Genomic DNA, 17,653 nt, shown 5'->3' on the forward strand with positions numbered 1-17,653 from the left:
TAAAGTCTATCATCATTTCTACGGTTTTGAGTGTGTTTAGTTCCAGATTGTTCTGGTTACACCACGAGGCAAGTTGTATAACCTCCTGTCTGTATGCAGATTCATCATTGTCCCGAATGAGACCAATCACTGTTGTGTCATCAGCAAACTTCAGTATTTTAACAGATGGATCGTTTGAGATGCAGTCATTGGTATATAGGGAGAAGAGAAGTGGAGAAAGCACACAGCCTTGCGGGGTGGGGGCGCTGTGCTGATTGTTCAGATATCTTACATGATTTTGCCTAGGTTCACCTGCTGCTTCCTGTCTGTTAGGAAGCTTATGATCCATTTACACGTGTGTTCAGGTACTGCTAGTTGGTTTAATTTACTTAGAAGTGTGTCTGGAATGATGGTATTGAATGCTCTACAAAGAGGACTCTTGCATAGGTATTTGGAGATTCAAGGTGTTGTAGGATGTAATGCAGAGCCATGTTTACAGCATCATCTGTTGATCTATTTGCTCGGTATGCAAACTGCATGGGATCTAACAGCGGATCCGTGATGGTTTTCAGGTGGGACAGCACAAGCCTTTAAAAGATTTTCATAACTACAGATGTTAGAGCAACTGGTCTGTAGTCATTCAGTTCCTTGATGGAGGGCTTATTTGGCACTGGGATGATAGTAGAACATGTGAAGCAGGAAGGAACATAGCACATCTCTAGTGATCTATTGAAGATTTGAATGAAGATGGGGGCCAATTGGTCAGCACAGACTTTTTAGCAAGAAGAAGTTATCTTGTCTGGCCCTGGTGCTTTTCCTGGCTTTTGTCTGTGTAATAGATCTTGCACTTCTTTTTCTGTGATCACCAAAGGTTGTGAATCCAATGGATTGGGGCCAGTTGTAGGAGGCTTGGCTGTTGTTGGTGTGTTTGAGATGTGGGTTGTGGAGATAGGTGGCTGTAATTTCCTTTCAAACCTGTAGTAAAACACATTCAGGTCATCTGCTAGTTGTTGATTTCCTTCTGCCTGGGAAGGAGGTTTGCTGAAGCCAGTGTTTTCATCACAGAACTTATATATTATAGTTATATCCTGAGACCAACTGTTGTTGATATATAAACATAATCCTCCACCCTTTGTTTTACCTGATGTCTCTTCAATTCTGACTGATCTAAATGTCTGAAATCCTGGGATGTATATGGTGTTGTCCCCATGAATTTGTGGATTAATCCAGGTTTCAGTAAAACAAAGAACAGCTGAATTGTAAAAATCAGAATTCCATCTATTTAAGAGATGAATTTCATCCATCTTGTTAGCAAGTGAGCGTAAATTAGTCAGAAAGATTGAAGGGAGAGGAGTTTTTTTTCCCCCTATTTCCCCCCTAGTCTGTTTAAAATTCCCACTCGTTTACCTCGTCTCCTTTATGGGCAAGGCCAGTTCTTTGCTTTCTTTGTTGTAATCCATAGCACCGGAGAATTAGTTAGAATCTCCTCCACATTTGCAAAGGCAGGTGGGGGTGAGGAATCAGAAAGCAGCTCCTTAAGGAAACGTTGCCTATTTCTTAGCAGATGATCTCATGAGTATGAAATCCGTAGTGGATTACAGATAATAATAAGCAATAAAGAAACCATTAGAGAGCATTTCAGTGAGGCAGCTGTTGTCGGTGCCATCCTGGCAGCAGTCCAAAGGCTGAATCAACCTTGAGCCAGACAGGATCGAACTGCTGTCAGTCAGCAGAGTTAGCCTGCAATACTGCATTCTAACCACTGCGCCACCACAGCTCTTGATAATAATGGTATGTCTTCCCTTTCTTCTATAGTTTCATTAACACAACACATGTCTTCGTAGATACCAAGTCCAGATGAAGGATTTGAAGACAGATCTCTTTTTGAAAGCTGGTATGAGAAAAACCCATCAAGGGAACATAAAGGCTTCCCAAGGTAAATGCCAAAACAGGAAAGGTACCTATCAGAGGCTGAGTTGTCCTGCAGAGAAGGGAGTGGATTTTTTGGTGGCAGCTGAGATGCAAATACAAAAGTGACAGTCCAAATATATTGGGACCTGTTCTGGAAGATAAAAAGCAGAAAAGCCAGTTTGGTGTAATGGTTAAGGTGCTGGCCTACAAACCAGGACACCATGAGTTATAGTGTCAACTCTGAAGCTGGTCTCACTGAGAGCATTTTTCAAGCTTCACTGGAGCTGAGGGATAGGGACAGGGGTGGGCTTCAAAAATATTAGCAAAGGGTTCTCTGCCTGGTTGCTGGGTGGGTGTGGCCATGGTGGGTATGGTCTAGTTGGCCTCTTGCACCACAGCAGGGTAGGCATTTTTGCCCTTCCCAGGCTCCGGAGGCTTTCCTTGAGCCTCCAGGAGGGTGAAAAGGGCCTCCCTGGCTCCAGAGGCTCCCTGGAATCCAGAAACAGGCCCACTTCCGGCCTTCTCAAACTTCTGGGAGGCCTGTTTTTTGCTGTCCCCAAGCCTCCGCAAGCATCCTGCACTTACCTGCATCGAAAACAGGCCACTTGGAGACTCCTGGGAGGGATGGGACAGGGTGGGTGGGATTTGGGGCTTCTCTGAACTGCACAGAATCTTACCTAGGGGCTCTCCCGAACCCCCAGCAGCCCACCCCTGGATAGGGAGGGGGGGGAATAGAGATAGCTGGGCTTTTGTAGCCAAAATAAAATTATTTTTCCTGTGAACCAAGGGCATTCCAATAGCTGGCTGGAGAGAGGAGGAGGAGGAGAGAAGTAACCAGGCAACCGACTAGCACCTAGATTGGACCATGTGACTTATTGTTTGGGAGGAAGGGAAATGTTTACTTTTTAATTAGATGAAAACCATGGGAACTCTCAGAGTCGGTTTTCACCAGTCTGTGCCAATATGATATCTCCAAATAAAACTGTCCTTTGAGGAATCTACCTGCCTCGGAGTTCTGTTTGCTATGGGTGTATTACTTGGAATGCTAACAACTAGTTTCACCTTAGGCCAGGCCTGTCAAACTGGCAGCCTGTGGGCCAAATGCATCACGCGCAGGCCACGCCCACCCCGGCCCCACAAAGGCAAAAAACATTGTGATACATCACGATACCTCATGTGATGCGATCAAGTTTGACACCCGGGCCTTAGGCATTAAAACCAGCCAATCACTAGAAGGCTGTGAGTTCTAGTTCCACCTTAGACATAAAACCTACCTGGGCGACTTCGGGCCAATCACCCTCTTATTAGCCCATCCCACCTCACAGGGTTGCTGTGGGAGAAACAGCAGCAGGAGGAAGAACTATTATATATGTTTACTGCCTGGATTTATACTTATAAAGTAATAAAGGCAGGCTAAAAATCTAATAAACACATCAAATAAGTAAAGTGGGTATTTGTCTCCATAATGCTCACGATAGTAATCGCTCAGGCAAAGGTATTCAATTTGGCTGGGGAAAACCTCTCCTTCCACATCTTTCAGAACATATTCAGATATGCATCCAACTTCCCCCTCTCTTTCTGATCTACACACTAGACTACTCTTCCCCTCTTTCTTCTGTAAATGATAAAATCAGCTTTATAAAGAAAAGAAAGAAAGAAGGAGATGGACAGATGGTCAGAACCTTTTTGAGATCTCTGGTGTCTCACCTTAAAATAATACTTTTATAATTCCTTACATCACTTGTTCCCCTTCCCCTGTTTTCTTTCCAACAGGATAAACAAACTGGGTTCCGGCAATGATTTTGAAGTCTTTTTCCAAAGGTTGGGAATTGCTTCTGGTAGAGCCCGTTACACTAAAAACTTTGTAAGCTTGTTCAAATAATTTTTGGGAAGGGTGGTGCTTTCGAGTGAGTGTTGACACCTGGTGTCTGCCTGGACCAATCCCTGCAGATTTCTTGGGAAGAGTTTGGAAGTGGTTTGCTATTGCCTCCTTCTTAGGGATGACAGAGACTGACTGGCTCAAGGTCTCCTAGCTGTACGCAAAGCAGGACTAGAACTAACAAGTCTCCAGATTTCTAGTCTGGTTCCTTAACCACCAAACCCGCTCTCTGTTCAAAGAATAGCCTGAAGAAATCTAACTGAAACTGCCTTCTGAAACCTAAAACTCTCCAGATGTTGGATTATGGAAACTGCAATTCCGGCCATGTGAAACACGCCCAAAACGAGAAAGCTGTGAGCATTCCATGTGGAGAATCTGAAATCTTTCCACTTCAAAGATAAGAATTACCTGTGAAAGTCCATTTTTCTTATCTCAAGTATTTCCCAACTGTTTGGAAGATGTAAATTATCTAAGAATTTAATTCCAGTGGAAACAGATGGCCTTTCCCATGTCAAGAGTGTACAATCCACAACCCTGTTTGCAGAAATCTTATTGAAAGAGCCCAAGGCAATACCGTATTAAGTAAAATATAATTTGGGCCTCACCTTAGGTCATCTAGCTATAAAAGGAGAGGTTAAAGATCTTCAAAGCTGCTTATTAAATCACTTTTCTTATTTAGTCTATTGATTTATAGTTAAAGGCCCAACAATAAGGGAAGAAATAACAAGCAAAATAAATATTTGAACATGACAATATAATACAGAGTAAAAGAAGCAACATAATAAAAGGAAGATTGAAGACAAAGACCTAGCTTATATAACCCTAGTGTTTCTCAAATTTGGCAACTTTAAGTTGTGTGGACTTCAACTCCCAGAATACACTAGGTGGCAAGGCTATAAGTTTGAGTCCTGCCTTGGCTATGAAAGCCATTTGGGTGACTTTGGGCCAGTCACTCCCTATCAGTCCAACTTATCTCAGAAGGATCTTGTTGTGAGAAAAATAGAAGAAGAAGGAACATTAGGTTTGTTCATCACCTTGAACTATTTATAAAAATAATAAAGGCGGGGTAACAATTTTTTTTTAAAAAGAACTCATATTCAAATCAGCAACAATTTATCATTTGCAATGAGCAAATGATCAAACCCTGGGAAGTCTGTAGAGATTCTCAGTCACCAGGTACTTTTTTCAGGAGACAATTGGATTTTTTTTTCTTTCGAAGATGTTTCGTTTATCATCCAAGAAGCTTCTTCCGCTCTGTAAGACTTTTAGCTATACAGTTTGGGGTGAACACCCTTTGGATGGTGTGGGAGTAGGAGTGGACTTCCAGAGGGAAAAAAAATTGAAGGCCACAGGAACCAGAAGCACTACTCAGGAGATCTTGAGGAAACAAGTGCTTCAACGACCCTCTAAAAGGATGCAAATGACCAGCTGTCTGCAAGGAATATAAATCCTTCCATTCCCCACCATCCTGTCAGAGCTGAAGAAGCTTCTTGGATGAGAAGCGAAACGTCTTCAAAAGAAAAAAACAAGAAAGTCCAGTTGCCTCCTGAAAAAAAAAAACACCTTTGGTAAAACCTTGGGAAATAATTAATGCAATGCAAGTGAAATATCAATTGAAATTAGAGTGCATCTGATAATCCTTTTTAGCGCATTTGCAATCCAAGCCATCCAGTTCAGCCACAATGTATTATTAGCTCTTAGGACAGATCTGTGAACATACCCATTTTATTTTGCTAATTGAAGCGTTGGATACGTTGTGCAAACCCCTCCTTCTTGGTGTATGAACGTTGTTCAATAACCAAAACGGAGCCCACGTAGGCTGACATCTTTCTTTCCAGAAAGTGGACACATTCAGCAGCTACCCAGTTTATCACAGTGTCTATGAGACGTACGAGATCGTGGAAAAGTTTTATGACCCAACTTTCAAGAATCACTTGGCTGTAGCCCAAGTGCGAGGCGGGCTGGTGTTTGAGCTGGCTGAGGCTGTCATCCTCCCTTTCGACTGCAGAGATTACGCCAGGGCACTTAATAGCTATGTGGATATCATTTACAACATAACCACAAAACATCGGGCAGCGATGAAGTACACCAAGTATCATTAGGTAAGCAGACAAATCTCCAACATCAAGGTAGGATCTTCAATAACACACAGCATTCCTCACTGATTCCTTTGATCTACTTGTTGTGAAAGTGAGTTCTCAGGCAGTCAGTGAAAAATAACATCTGACCATTGCAAAGCAACAGAGTAACAGTCGGAAGGGACCTTGGAGGTCTTCTAGTCCAGCCCCAGCTCAAGCAGGAAACCTTATACCATTTCAGACAAATGGCTGTCCAATTTCTTCTTAAAAGCCTCCAGTGATGGGAGCATCCACAACTTTTGGAGGCAAGGTGTCCCACTGATTGATAGTTCTCACTGCCATTTCACCTTAATTCTAGGTTGGTTCTCTCCTTGATTTTTATTTACTTTTTATTTTATTTGTTTGTCAAGCATGTATGAGAAAACAAGTATAAGTATGAACATAACGTATAAACATATAAGTATAAACTGGTATAAGTATATACATTGTAAATGAGTATGAATAAACGGGAACAGTAGGGCAGGGATGGTAGGCATGCTGGTGCGCTTATGCACACCCCCTTACAGACCTCTTAGGAATGGAGTGAGGTCCATGGTAGACAGCTTAAGGCAAGGGTGGGATTCTACGGGTTCGCACCTATTCGCTAGAACCGGTTGTTAACATTCTAAGCAGTTCGGAGAACTGGTTGTTAAAAGAAATTCCTGGCCTAATCCTGTAAGGAAGGCAGGAAGGAAATATTCTGGTGTTGCCAGAATGCCAACTGCCTCTCCATTAACCCTTATTACATTCTTGGCAGGACTAGACTTCCTATCTCTGGAACTTCTCTGGAGTTTTTTCCCCTCCTTTGAAGGTACTTTGCTTGTGTGGAGTGACCATTCAAAGTTACAATGGTACTAAAAAAAGTGACTTATGACCATTTTTCACACTTATGACTGTTGCAGCATCTCCACAGTCATGAGAGGCCAGGCGAGGAGATGCGTGCCTCGATGTGAGTGATATGATGTTGAGCGAGCCAATCATGACCACGCCCAGCCCTCCATAACATGACCACCAAGCCACATCCACCCAGTCACATGACCACCAAGCCATGCCCACCAACTAAGCCACGCCCACAAAACTGCTTGTTAAAAAATTTGAATCCCACCCCTGGTTTAAAGTTAAAGTTTTGGGGGTTTGAGGATGTAACAACAGTCAGGTAGTGAGTTCCAAGCATTGGCCACTCTGTTGCTGATAAGTTTCTATCCATTGCTTCTTGTCCTGCCTTCTTCAGGTGCTTTGGAAAATCGGTTGACCCCTTCTTCTTTGTGGCAATCCCTCAGATATTGGAAGAACCCTTAATTCTTCTCTTAGTTACCTCCAACCATTCCTTGTATGGTTCTAAATCAGGGGTCTCAAACTCAATTTACCTGGGGGCCACTGGAGGCAGAGTCTGGGTGAGGCTGGGATTCCATAAAAAACGTTGTTAAAAAAATATCCTCAAATGTTATACTTTCATATCACGGTGGGGGCCACAGGGTATCGTCCTGAAGGCCGCAATTGGCCCACAGGCCGCGAGAATGAGACCTCTGTTCTAAATGTTCCAAATGAGAAAACTTCTATAAAAAAGAGAGGCCTCAGTAATCTGTTACATAGGCCCAAGAGTTTATCTTGTCTGCATCTCTAAACCAGGGTTGGACATTATGGCGACTTTATGATCTGTGGGCTTCAATTCATGCTGGCTCAGGAATTCTGGGAATTGAAGTCCACAAGTCATAAAGTTGCCATAGTTGCCCATCCATGATTAGAGTTTGCTCTTGAAACCCAGAAGTTGATAGAACCTTTTAATTAGAGCTTCCTCATCTTTCTTCAAAAAATATTAATTAAGGGCCCCTTGGATTCTTGTGGGGTCACCTCCAGTACTCCCTGTTGGGTGAATCCCGATAGCAGCTATGTGAAGAATACCTACTTAACAATTCTTTCTCTCCAGTACTTTTTTTAAAAAAATATTAGATATACAAAATGACTCCCTTGACTGGGTGCAGCCTGGGTATCACCAAGGGTCTTTGGGGGTTAGATTTAGCCCTTGTGAGTTAATTGACTGGGTCAATTGGATCCTTTTTTGGTGTAACCTCCTCACTGTTTCAGCCAAATATATTGGGGAAGGGAAATGCTTACCACAACTGTACATGTTCCAGATATATTGTGAACTTTGTCCAAAGCAGTTACCTCAAAAAAATGAAGATTAGTATCAGGGAATCGAGACCTAAATGTTCTCCCTACTTGTGATTTAGGGAAAGTCCTAAAGCTGCTGTAGATCTAGAGTCACTCCATGAAGCAAATGATAAACTCAGAAACACACATAATTATTTCATGAAACTTAGTTCCACAAGATATGGAGGCAACAAGAATGCAACTATCTAATGCAACTGGCTAATAGAGAGGATAAAACATCACCAGGAGCGGAGGCAATCCTGTAAAACAGAATTACAGGTAGTCCTCAACTTAGAGCAGTTCATTTAGTGACCGTTCAAAGTTACAACAGCATTGAAAAAAGTGACGTGACTGTTTTTCACACTTATGACCATTGCCACATTCTGCGACCTTCTGACAAGCAAAGCCAGATTCACTTAACCACCATGTGACTAACTTATCGGCTGCTGTGATTCATTTAGAGACTGTGACAAGAAAGGTCGTAAAATAGGGTAAAACTCATTTAACAAATGTCTCACTTAACAGAAATTTGTGGTATCCTTACAAACATAGACAGCCGTATGTGCTGCTTTTATCAAAATGGGACCTCCATTCCCCTTTCCAATTCGGTGTACATAAAATATGAACCAAGCTGCAGATAACTCCTAGTTCAAGTGTAGCCACTGCACCCAAAGGCAAGAGATTTAACAGATTAACAGAGTTGGAAGGGACCTTGTAGGTCATCTAGTCTAACCCTCCGCCCAAGCAGGAGACCCTACACCATTCCTGACAGATGGCAATCCAGACTCTTCTTGAAAGCCTCCAGTGATGAAGCTCCCACAACTTCTGAAGACAGCTTCTGTTCCATGGGTTGATTGTTCTCAATTGTCAGAAAATTTCTCCTTATTTCTAGGTTGAATCTCTCCTTGGTCAGTTTCCATCCATTATTCCTTGTATGGCATTCAGGAGATTAACTAACAGGTCCTGAAAAGACTGTGTCATGCAGTTTTCGTCTTTTCCTATGTCATCAGCATCTGCTGACCTAGTCACCTTGGCTTGCCAAAGTAGACAATCCTTTGTTTTTTCAGTTAACTGCTGTGAAACAAAAACTACCTTAGAGTGAATAATTGTTGACCTCTTCCTACTGTTTGTTTACATGGGCTTCCTGCCATAATACAATTACTTTCTCAGTTTGGGCACTGTCTCAGAACTCCAGTATGCTAGGCCATTATGGAAAATTCTGAATTATAATTCTTATATCTCTAAAAAGCATGGGGAGTAAAGCAATGGTGGGATTCAAATTGCTACCAATTCTGTGGGTGTGGCTTGGTGGGCTTGGTGTGGCTTGGTGGGCGTGGCAGGGGAAGAATACTATAAAATCTCCATTCTCACCCCATGCCAGGGGAAGGTTACTGCAAAATCCCACTCCCTCCCCACCTACTAACCTGCTTTTCAGCTCTGTTCTCCTGTGCAGGGCAACAAAAGAAGACCCAGTCAATCAGCTGGGACTCAGGAGGTAGAGAATAGATGGGGGCGGGGCCAGTCAGAGGTGGGATTTGCCGGTTCTCCGAACTACTGAAAATTTCCGCTACCAGTTCCCCAGAACTGGTCAGAACCTGCTGAATTCTACATCTGGAATGAGGGATGTGAGAGCCACAAGTTCTCTGCACTTGAGCTAATATTATGGAAACAATAAAAGTAAGAGTCTCATAATTTAGCATTTTCTCGTCTTCATTATTCCAGATTTGCTTCGGGATTCCGTAAAGGCATTTTCAGAAGTGGCTAATGACTTTCATCGCAGACTTGAATTAGTGGACATCCATAAGTAAGTCTCCTAATTTTCTGGCCATTCAGATAAGATATCCTCCATTCTCCTGATAATAATTGAAGTTGAAGGGATCCTTGTAATTTCCATCTTGAGAAAGTTCAGTTAAAATATCCTCTCTCATCTTTGCTTGGTTTTCCGAAGTCTGTGCATCCTGATCAAAAGCCATATTCCCTCTAACATTGTCTTTTCAATTATCTAATTTCCAGCCCACTTGAAGTAAGATCTTGGAATGATCAACTGATGTTCTTGGAAAGGGCATTTATTGATCCTCTTGGATTGCCTGGCAGACCATTTTATAGGTAAGGAGAAAAATATATATTTATTTCTTCAATTTCTATAGCCACCTAACTCAACTCAGCGATTCAGGATGGCTTGTCAACCTTCTTTCCATTCTCCCAGTCTTAAAGGTCCTTATATATCATAAGAACATAAACAGTGACCTTTTGGACTAGACTTCTGGCCCATCTAGTTCATAATGTGTTCTCACAGTGACCAACCAATGGCTTAAAGAAGCCCATTGGGTCTCCCAGCTGATGGCCTTCAAAGTTTTTAACAAGAAATTGCCTTGTCCATCATATCATGATGGATTTGTTTGAAAAAAACAACCCATCCAGATATTTACCTGAAAGGTAATGAAGTCCAAATAAGCCATAGAGGTCATTCTATCAGGTGTAAAGATGGTCAGTTGAGATATGGAAACTAAACAATGGAGGAGAAGACTTGGTGTCTCCTAATCTTTGAACTGCTTCTTAAAAACAAATCTTGAGATCTTCTTCAAAAGAGATCTTTCATCTACCAGTCTAATCCTTTGGGCTTTCAGAATGCATCTGGTTATTGATTAGGTGACATTGAATGTAGACTAGGTGAGCCTCTGGCCTGATTCAATGAAGTCCTTCTTAATGTTTTGAAGGCAGCGGGTTAGAGAATGCCGATTTGTTTCAAGCCTTGAGAACTTCTGTTCTAAATCATGTGATTCCAATGGTCAATTGACCTGACTGCTTTTTTTTCTAGACACATCATCTTTGCTCCAAACAGTCACAACAAATACGCTGGAGTGTCCTTCCCTGGGATCTATGATGCCCTGTTTGACATTGATCACAAAGCAGACCAAGAGAAAGCGTGGGAAGAAGTGAAGAAGCAGATCTTCATTGCTGCTTTCACAATAACAGCTGCAGCTGGGACTCTCAAAGAAACACCATGATTTGCTAGACACCATGTTTTCATAGTTCTCGGGTCAACGCTACTTCAGTTGGATCTTGCTGACATCATGATTAACTTGTTGTGCTCCTAGTAGATTAAAGATCATTAAGTACACGCTGGCTAAAAGAGCCATTCAGCCCAAGCTGAAGCCAATATTATTCATCCATATGGATGCTCCCGTGAAATTCTTTGCTCTCACTGTCTATCCAGAAAATAGCTCCGATGAGTTAAATTGTTGTTAGATGATCTGCTGACATTGAGAAAAATCTCCATGTTTTTTAGACCTGGGCAGGTGGGAAGAAGAGGTGGGAAGAGATTGAAACAATCTTTGATGATTGTTTTTCTGATCACCAAAGCTAATGTAATGAAAAAAAAAACCCCACCCCTGCTTAAAACATGGGTTTTATCTGGACCATAACTTCTATGAAGATTTTATCTAGGACTTTAATACCTGTTGACCTTAAGTGACACAAACACACACCTGTTGTAGGTTTATTTGGGCATGGTGACAGAGTTGAGGATGAGATGATATAGTTGCTATAACAAGGGTCCTTTTTTATTACAACAGGATCCAATGTTAAGATATTAAACTCAAGACTGAAATTCTGTCCTTCTTTGCTCTTATGAGATATCATTTAATAGTATTTCATCTTCCTATAATTAAGTTTTCTACCTCAATATTCTTTGTTGGTTGTTTCTTTTCCTCTTCTTTAAGGATTATCTCTGTGGGCTGTTTTTCCTTCTTTGCTTCTTTTCAACTCTTTTCTCTTTGCTCTTCATTTTAGGTATCACAATTCTTGCATGCCATAGACTATTTTTAACCATCTGATTTTGGAGCTTTAATGGCAGGAAGGTCAAAGGTATTTTCGCCCCTCAAGTCCCTTTGTGTACAAAACCATCAAGTTTTAATTAATATTTCAATCCAAAACTGTCAATATGCAAGGTTAATTTTATGGAGCTACAGTAGGTAGCCATACTTTCTCATCTCCATATCTAATCTCCATGATGCAAGGACTTACCTCTCTGCAGAAGGCTTTCATGCTGAGAAAGCTGGGAGTAAAAAGAAGAAGAAGACAACCAGCAACAAGGTGGATGGATTCAGTGGCAGGGATGATACAAGTGAGGGATTGCCAGAGAGGTCCAACAGAGTCACATATGACTCAAAAATTAAAAGATCTGATGAAGGAGAAGCCATCTTGATTTGACCCCCTGCCTCCAAGGATGCCTTTCTTATGGCATTCATTCAAGTTAAGCTTCATTTCTTGTGATTTGAAATAACCTTCAGGTATTATGAAAAAAAATGCTCTCATTCATTCAGTCATTCATTAGTTGATTGATTGATTGATTGATTCATTCATTCTTTCATTCATTCAATGTGTATAGATGTCCATCCCACATTTGTGACTCTGAACAGCTCATATAATTAAAATACAACCAGGAAACAAAAAACAGAGTTCAATAACAAACATAATAACTCCCCTTTAACACCCAATTAAAACCATATATTGTTTTATTTTTCATCACTTTATTTCATAACATGCAACATCTCATGGTTGCCTAAGTTGTTTGCACAATGCATGGAAAAATAGGGTGGGACTTCAATTGGATGATCATAGCTGCCATCTTGACGTTTTATCCCAACCCAACCTCAAAGGGGACCTATTCTATAATATGTCAGATGAACACAGGATGACCCTAGCATGAATTCTAGCAATGTCTATAGAGATAGTCTTTGACTTACTATCTCAATTGGGACCAGAGCAAGCAAACGGTGTTCTCTTCAAATTAGCAAGAGCATTGAGGCTTATATACTCCCCCATAACACTTTTCAGAACTCTCTGTGTGGTTTACAATGTAAAAGCATTATTTGCATATGGCCCCCAACAATCTGGGGTCCTCATTTTACCGACCTTGGAAGGATGGAAGGCTGAGTCAACCTGGAACTCCATCAGGATCGAACTCCAGGCTGTGGGCAGACTTTGCTTGCAATACTGCAGTTCAACCACTTTGCCATCAGGGGATACAACGCCCTAGTGTACATTAAATACAGCGTTTTGTGGACTTCCTTAACAGTGCTTTGGTAAGCGTGGATTTAAGAGTCAATGTGTTCTATGAAGAATTGAAATACTAGGCCAGTAACAAATCTAGGAAATGTATGTAGTTCCTAAGACAACACCAATTTGATGACACAAACGCAGGGATGGGCTGCTACCGGTTCATCCCGGTTCAAGTGAACCAGAACCAAACCGGTAGCTAATTTTATGGCTGGTTCAGTGAACCGGCAAATCCCATCCCTGGGTGACCCCTCCCCTCCCAGGAGTCCCCACACAACCCATTTGGGATCCCAGGTAAGTACAGGGCCCATGTGGAGGCTCAAGGATGGCAAAAAATGGGCCTCCCGGAGGCTCCGGAAGACCAGAAATGGGTTCGTTTCTGGCCTCCAGAGGGCTTCTGGAGCCTGGGGAGACTGTTTTTGACCTCCTGGAGGCATGAGGAAAGGCTCTGCAGCCCGGGGAGATCAAAAATACCCCTCTACCATGGTGCAGGAGGCTGATTAGGTCACACCCACCATGGCCATGCCCACTCAGCAACCAGGCAGAGAACCGGTTGCTAAAATTTTTGAAGCCCACCCGTGAACAAATGAATTAGACAATAAAAAAAAAGTGTTCTATGATCACAGCTTCATTGGAAATTCAAAAGTGGGTTGGAGAGAAAGGACCAGCCTCCTTATAACCAATCAGTGGAAAGATTGTTTGCAGATTTGCCACCTGCTGAACTTCAAAGGTGTTCTGATGAAGAAGAGTGGGTGGAGAGGGGAGAATAATAATAGAATCATAGGGCTGGAAGAAACCTTGGACATCTTCTCATCCAACACCGTGCCCAATGGTGAGATACAACCGGTATAACGACCAGTTCAATGAGTGTGCGCTTCGCGCACGCAACATTTGAAAACCACCCATTTTCAGCTCTAAGACTTACCTTCTACTGCAGCCCCGGTGAATAAAACAGCTGAGGCACGGGAATCTGTTGTGCCGCGCGAATCAGCTGACCTGCAAAACACGGAAATAAAGGACAGACTAGGGCCAGAGCAGCGGGGCGGGGCCAAATGATCGCCGAAACTACCGCATCACCTGAACCAGTGCAAACTGGTAGAATCCCACCCCTGTCCAAGGCAGAAGATGTTACTGGGCCCCAAACGAAGGAGCATCCAATCTTTCCTTGAATATCTCCAGGAATAGAGCAGCTCACAATTTTACCAGAGTAATTTCCCTTTTTAAATATTAGAACGTGTACCTAACTGTATTTGACTAAATCCCAAACAGCTGGCTGAGAATGGAGAACAGAAGAATCAGGGAGAAGACCAGGGATGGGCTGCTGGGGGGTTCGCAGGGGTTCGGGAGAGTCCCTAGCTAAGATTCTGCACAGTTTGGAAAACCCCAAAATCCCACCCCTGGCTGGCCCCACCTACCCCACCTCACCCTTCCCAGGAGTCCCCACTTGGCCCGTTTTGGATGCAGGTAAGTGGAGGGCACGCACAGAGGCTGGGGGAGGGTGAAAAACGAGACTCCTGGAAGTTCAGGAAGGCCAGAAACGGGCCTGTTTCCGGCTTCCAGAGAGCCTCCAGAGCCCGGGGAGGCCATTGTCACCCTCCCAGAGGCTCAAGGAAATCCTCCAGAGGGGTCCCCCCCGCCCCGCCATGGTACAGGAGGCTAACTAGGCCACGCCCACCATGGTCACACCCACCCAGCAACTGGGCAGAGAATCCGTTGCTAAAATGTTTGAATCCCACCCCTGGAGAAGACAGACTTCCAGCCATTGGCAAAAAGACAAACAAGGCCCAGAAATTGACAGTTGAGCTACCTTTATCCAGCTGTACAAACAAATTGCCCCACCCTTCAACCCTGCCTGGCCTTGGAACACCTTAGTGCTTCAGGCTGTGAAGAGAGCTGGTTCTTCCAGCTGTAATAACAGCTGGGAAGAAAGAAAGAAAGAAAGAAAGAAAGAAAGAAAGAAAGAAAGAAAGAAAGAAAGAAAGAAAGAAAGAAAGAAATGATTCACACATGTTAGATGTTTTCTACCTACTCACAACTGAAGGAACTATTCTAGACAGTTGTCCCAAAGGTGCTTCCTGCTGCCACCACCACCAAAAGGCAACTGGATTTCCTTGGGTTTTTTTCCGTTGAAAACATTTTTTTTGCTTCTCATCCAGGAAGGTTCTTCAGTTCATGGACAACTCATGCCAGGCTCAGGAATTGTGGGAGTTGAACTCCGCAGGTCAAAAATGGGTCATACTTTCTCACCCCAATCTCAGCTTCCAAAGAACAGGAAGTTGGCTGAAACAATGGATGCTGCTGAGAGTGAAGTTTCATTTTTAGCAAAATTGCCCAGTTCCTGAATGAAGATAAGATTAACTGCCTCTTGCTTACAAAGGGAGAGAGCCATAGAGACTGTGGGTGGCGGGGGACGGTTTGGATCATAACTTTTCTTTGGGGAGGGGGGAGGGGACCAGGCAGAACTTAATAAAGAATATAAATAACATTCCCCATTTTGCCCAAAGATTCAGAGAAAGGAATCTCGTAGCTTATGCTATAGATTCCAGTTTCAGAAATCTCTGCTTCTCTTTCACACATCTCTATCTACTTATCTATCTGTCTGTCCATCCATCCATCCATCTATATCTTTCAATAAGTATCAGTATCTATCTTTCAATATCTCTTTCTTTCTATACATATATACATCTAACCATCCATTTGTCCATCTATCCATCTATCTATCATCTATTATCTATCTATCTATCTATCTATCTATCTATCTATCTATCTATCTATCTCTTTCAATATCTACATCTATCTATCTATCTATCTATCTATCTATCTCTTTCAATATCTACATCTATCTATCTATCTATCTATCTATCTATCTATCTATCTCTTTCAATATCTACATCTATCTATCTATCTATCTATCTATCTATCTATCTATCTATCTATCTATCTATCATATATAATTTACAGGTGGTGTTGACTTATGATCACAATTGAGCCCAAAATTTCTGTTGCTAAGTGAGACATTTGTTAAGGGAGTTTTGCCCCATTTATGACCTTTCTTGCCACAATTGTTAAGTGAATCACTGCAGTTGTTAAGTTAGTAGCACAGTTAGTAAATGAATCCGGCTTCCCCATTGACTATGCTTGTCAGAAGGTTGTAAAAGGGGATCACATGATTCCATGACACTGCAACCGTCACAAGTATGAGCCAGGTGCCAAGTTGAATCTTCACCATGGGAATGAGGCAATGGTCATAAGTGTGAAAAACAGTTCACAAGTCACTTTTTTCAGAGCCGTTGTAACTCTGAACGGTCACTAAATGATTTGTTGTAAGTCAAGGATTATCTATCTCTCTCTATATATATACCACCCACCCCACTATCCAAAGAGACTTTGGGCAGCTTACAATGCAATAAAAATATAAGGCGAGAATTTTATTTGCACAACAATGGAACAGTGAAGAGATCCCAGCAGGTGAAGCTGTGATTAGAAAATATTAGAATATGTAGAAATGGATAAGCTAACACAATTAAGGAAAAGGAAGAAACTGAATATTTTTTGACTTGGGACTTATTTTATCAATAGTTAGCTCACAAAAACAGGACCCAGAAACAGGGAAATATACGAAAGGATTTGTGATATAAGGAAGATATGTTAACTTGGTTAAACAAATAGCATGATTATTATGAACATTAATATAATTGATATTAAGGCAATGAATATTGTTGTAAATACTGTAATTATTATTTTCTAAAATGATTTGTGCCCAGACAACACACTGTTCAATTGAAATTGGAACTTTCGTATGTTATAAAATAAAATAAAAACATTACAAAGACAATAAAAATATAAGAACAATTCTACCTTAAATAGTAAAACAATTTTAAAATTACAAACATTGAAGCATTCTTTTTTTTTTTGTAAATTTTATTTGAGATTTCACAAAGAGAAAAAAAATTACAAATAAAACATCTTTTTTGAAAGCAGCATAATCCCGGGTTACATTTCTTCGTACAGACACAAATTCAGGTTCATGCTCATTTTTATATTCTATTCCATATCTTATTACTATTTTACATTTTCTGCATAGCTTCTCCCCTCTTTTAATTTTCTCAATGTTATTTTAATTATCTCATCTCAATTCAAATCATTGTATTTATATTTTTTGTCTGTCGTGTTTCAATTATCAATTATCTATTAACATTGAAGCATTCTTATTAAAGAATTTAAGAGTCTCCTGGGTAGCGAGAATAAATAAATGAATGAATGAATGAATGAATGAATAAAAGCATATATACAGATGTGTCCTTTTTCCAGATGTGTAAATAGATCTAAAAGATAAGGTGTCCAAGGCTAGGTAGGTGACTACTCAGATAAGGGTATTTCAATCTCATTCAAATGCACAGGTCACCAGGAATCAAGAATTAGGTTTTTTTTTTCTTAATGAAATATTAACTGGTCCTCATTAGATTGCTAACCAATAATCTAATCCAGGAGATAGAGCGCTAACTGTAATGGTAAACAGCCTTGTAAAACAAACCAATGAACTTCCAGTTAAGGA

The 17,653-nt window shown here is 41.5% G+C and overlaps 1 protein-coding gene across 1 annotated transcript in view; it reads left to right on the forward strand.

The window, feature by feature from the left end:
- The window catches only part of LOC113440430 (Putative N-acetylated-alpha-linked acidic dipeptidase), a 38,383-nt gene extending 26,031 nt beyond the window's left edge, over positions 1 to 12,352 (forward strand). The window contains 8 exon segments of the mRNA XM_087937018.1: positions 1,824 to 1,915; positions 3,664 to 3,754; positions 5,608 to 5,851; positions 5,854 to 5,871; positions 9,760 to 9,841; positions 10,051 to 10,143; positions 10,856 to 11,077; positions 11,830 to 12,352. Of these exon segments, the coding sequence (XP_087793144.1) occupies positions 1,824 to 1,915; positions 3,664 to 3,754; positions 5,608 to 5,851; positions 5,854 to 5,871; positions 9,760 to 9,841; positions 10,051 to 10,143; positions 10,856 to 11,045 (810 nt within the window). The 3' untranslated portion in view covers positions 11,046 to 11,077; positions 11,830 to 12,352.
- The last annotated feature ends 5,301 nt before the right edge of the window (positions 12,353 to 17,653 follow it).

This window comes from Pseudonaja textilis, chromosome 7, assembly GCF_049901715.1.
Source record: "Pseudonaja textilis isolate UNSWEBS1 chromosome 7, rPseTex1.2, whole genome shotgun sequence".
NCBI lineage: Eukaryota > Metazoa > Chordata > Lepidosauria > Squamata > Elapidae > Pseudonaja > Pseudonaja textilis.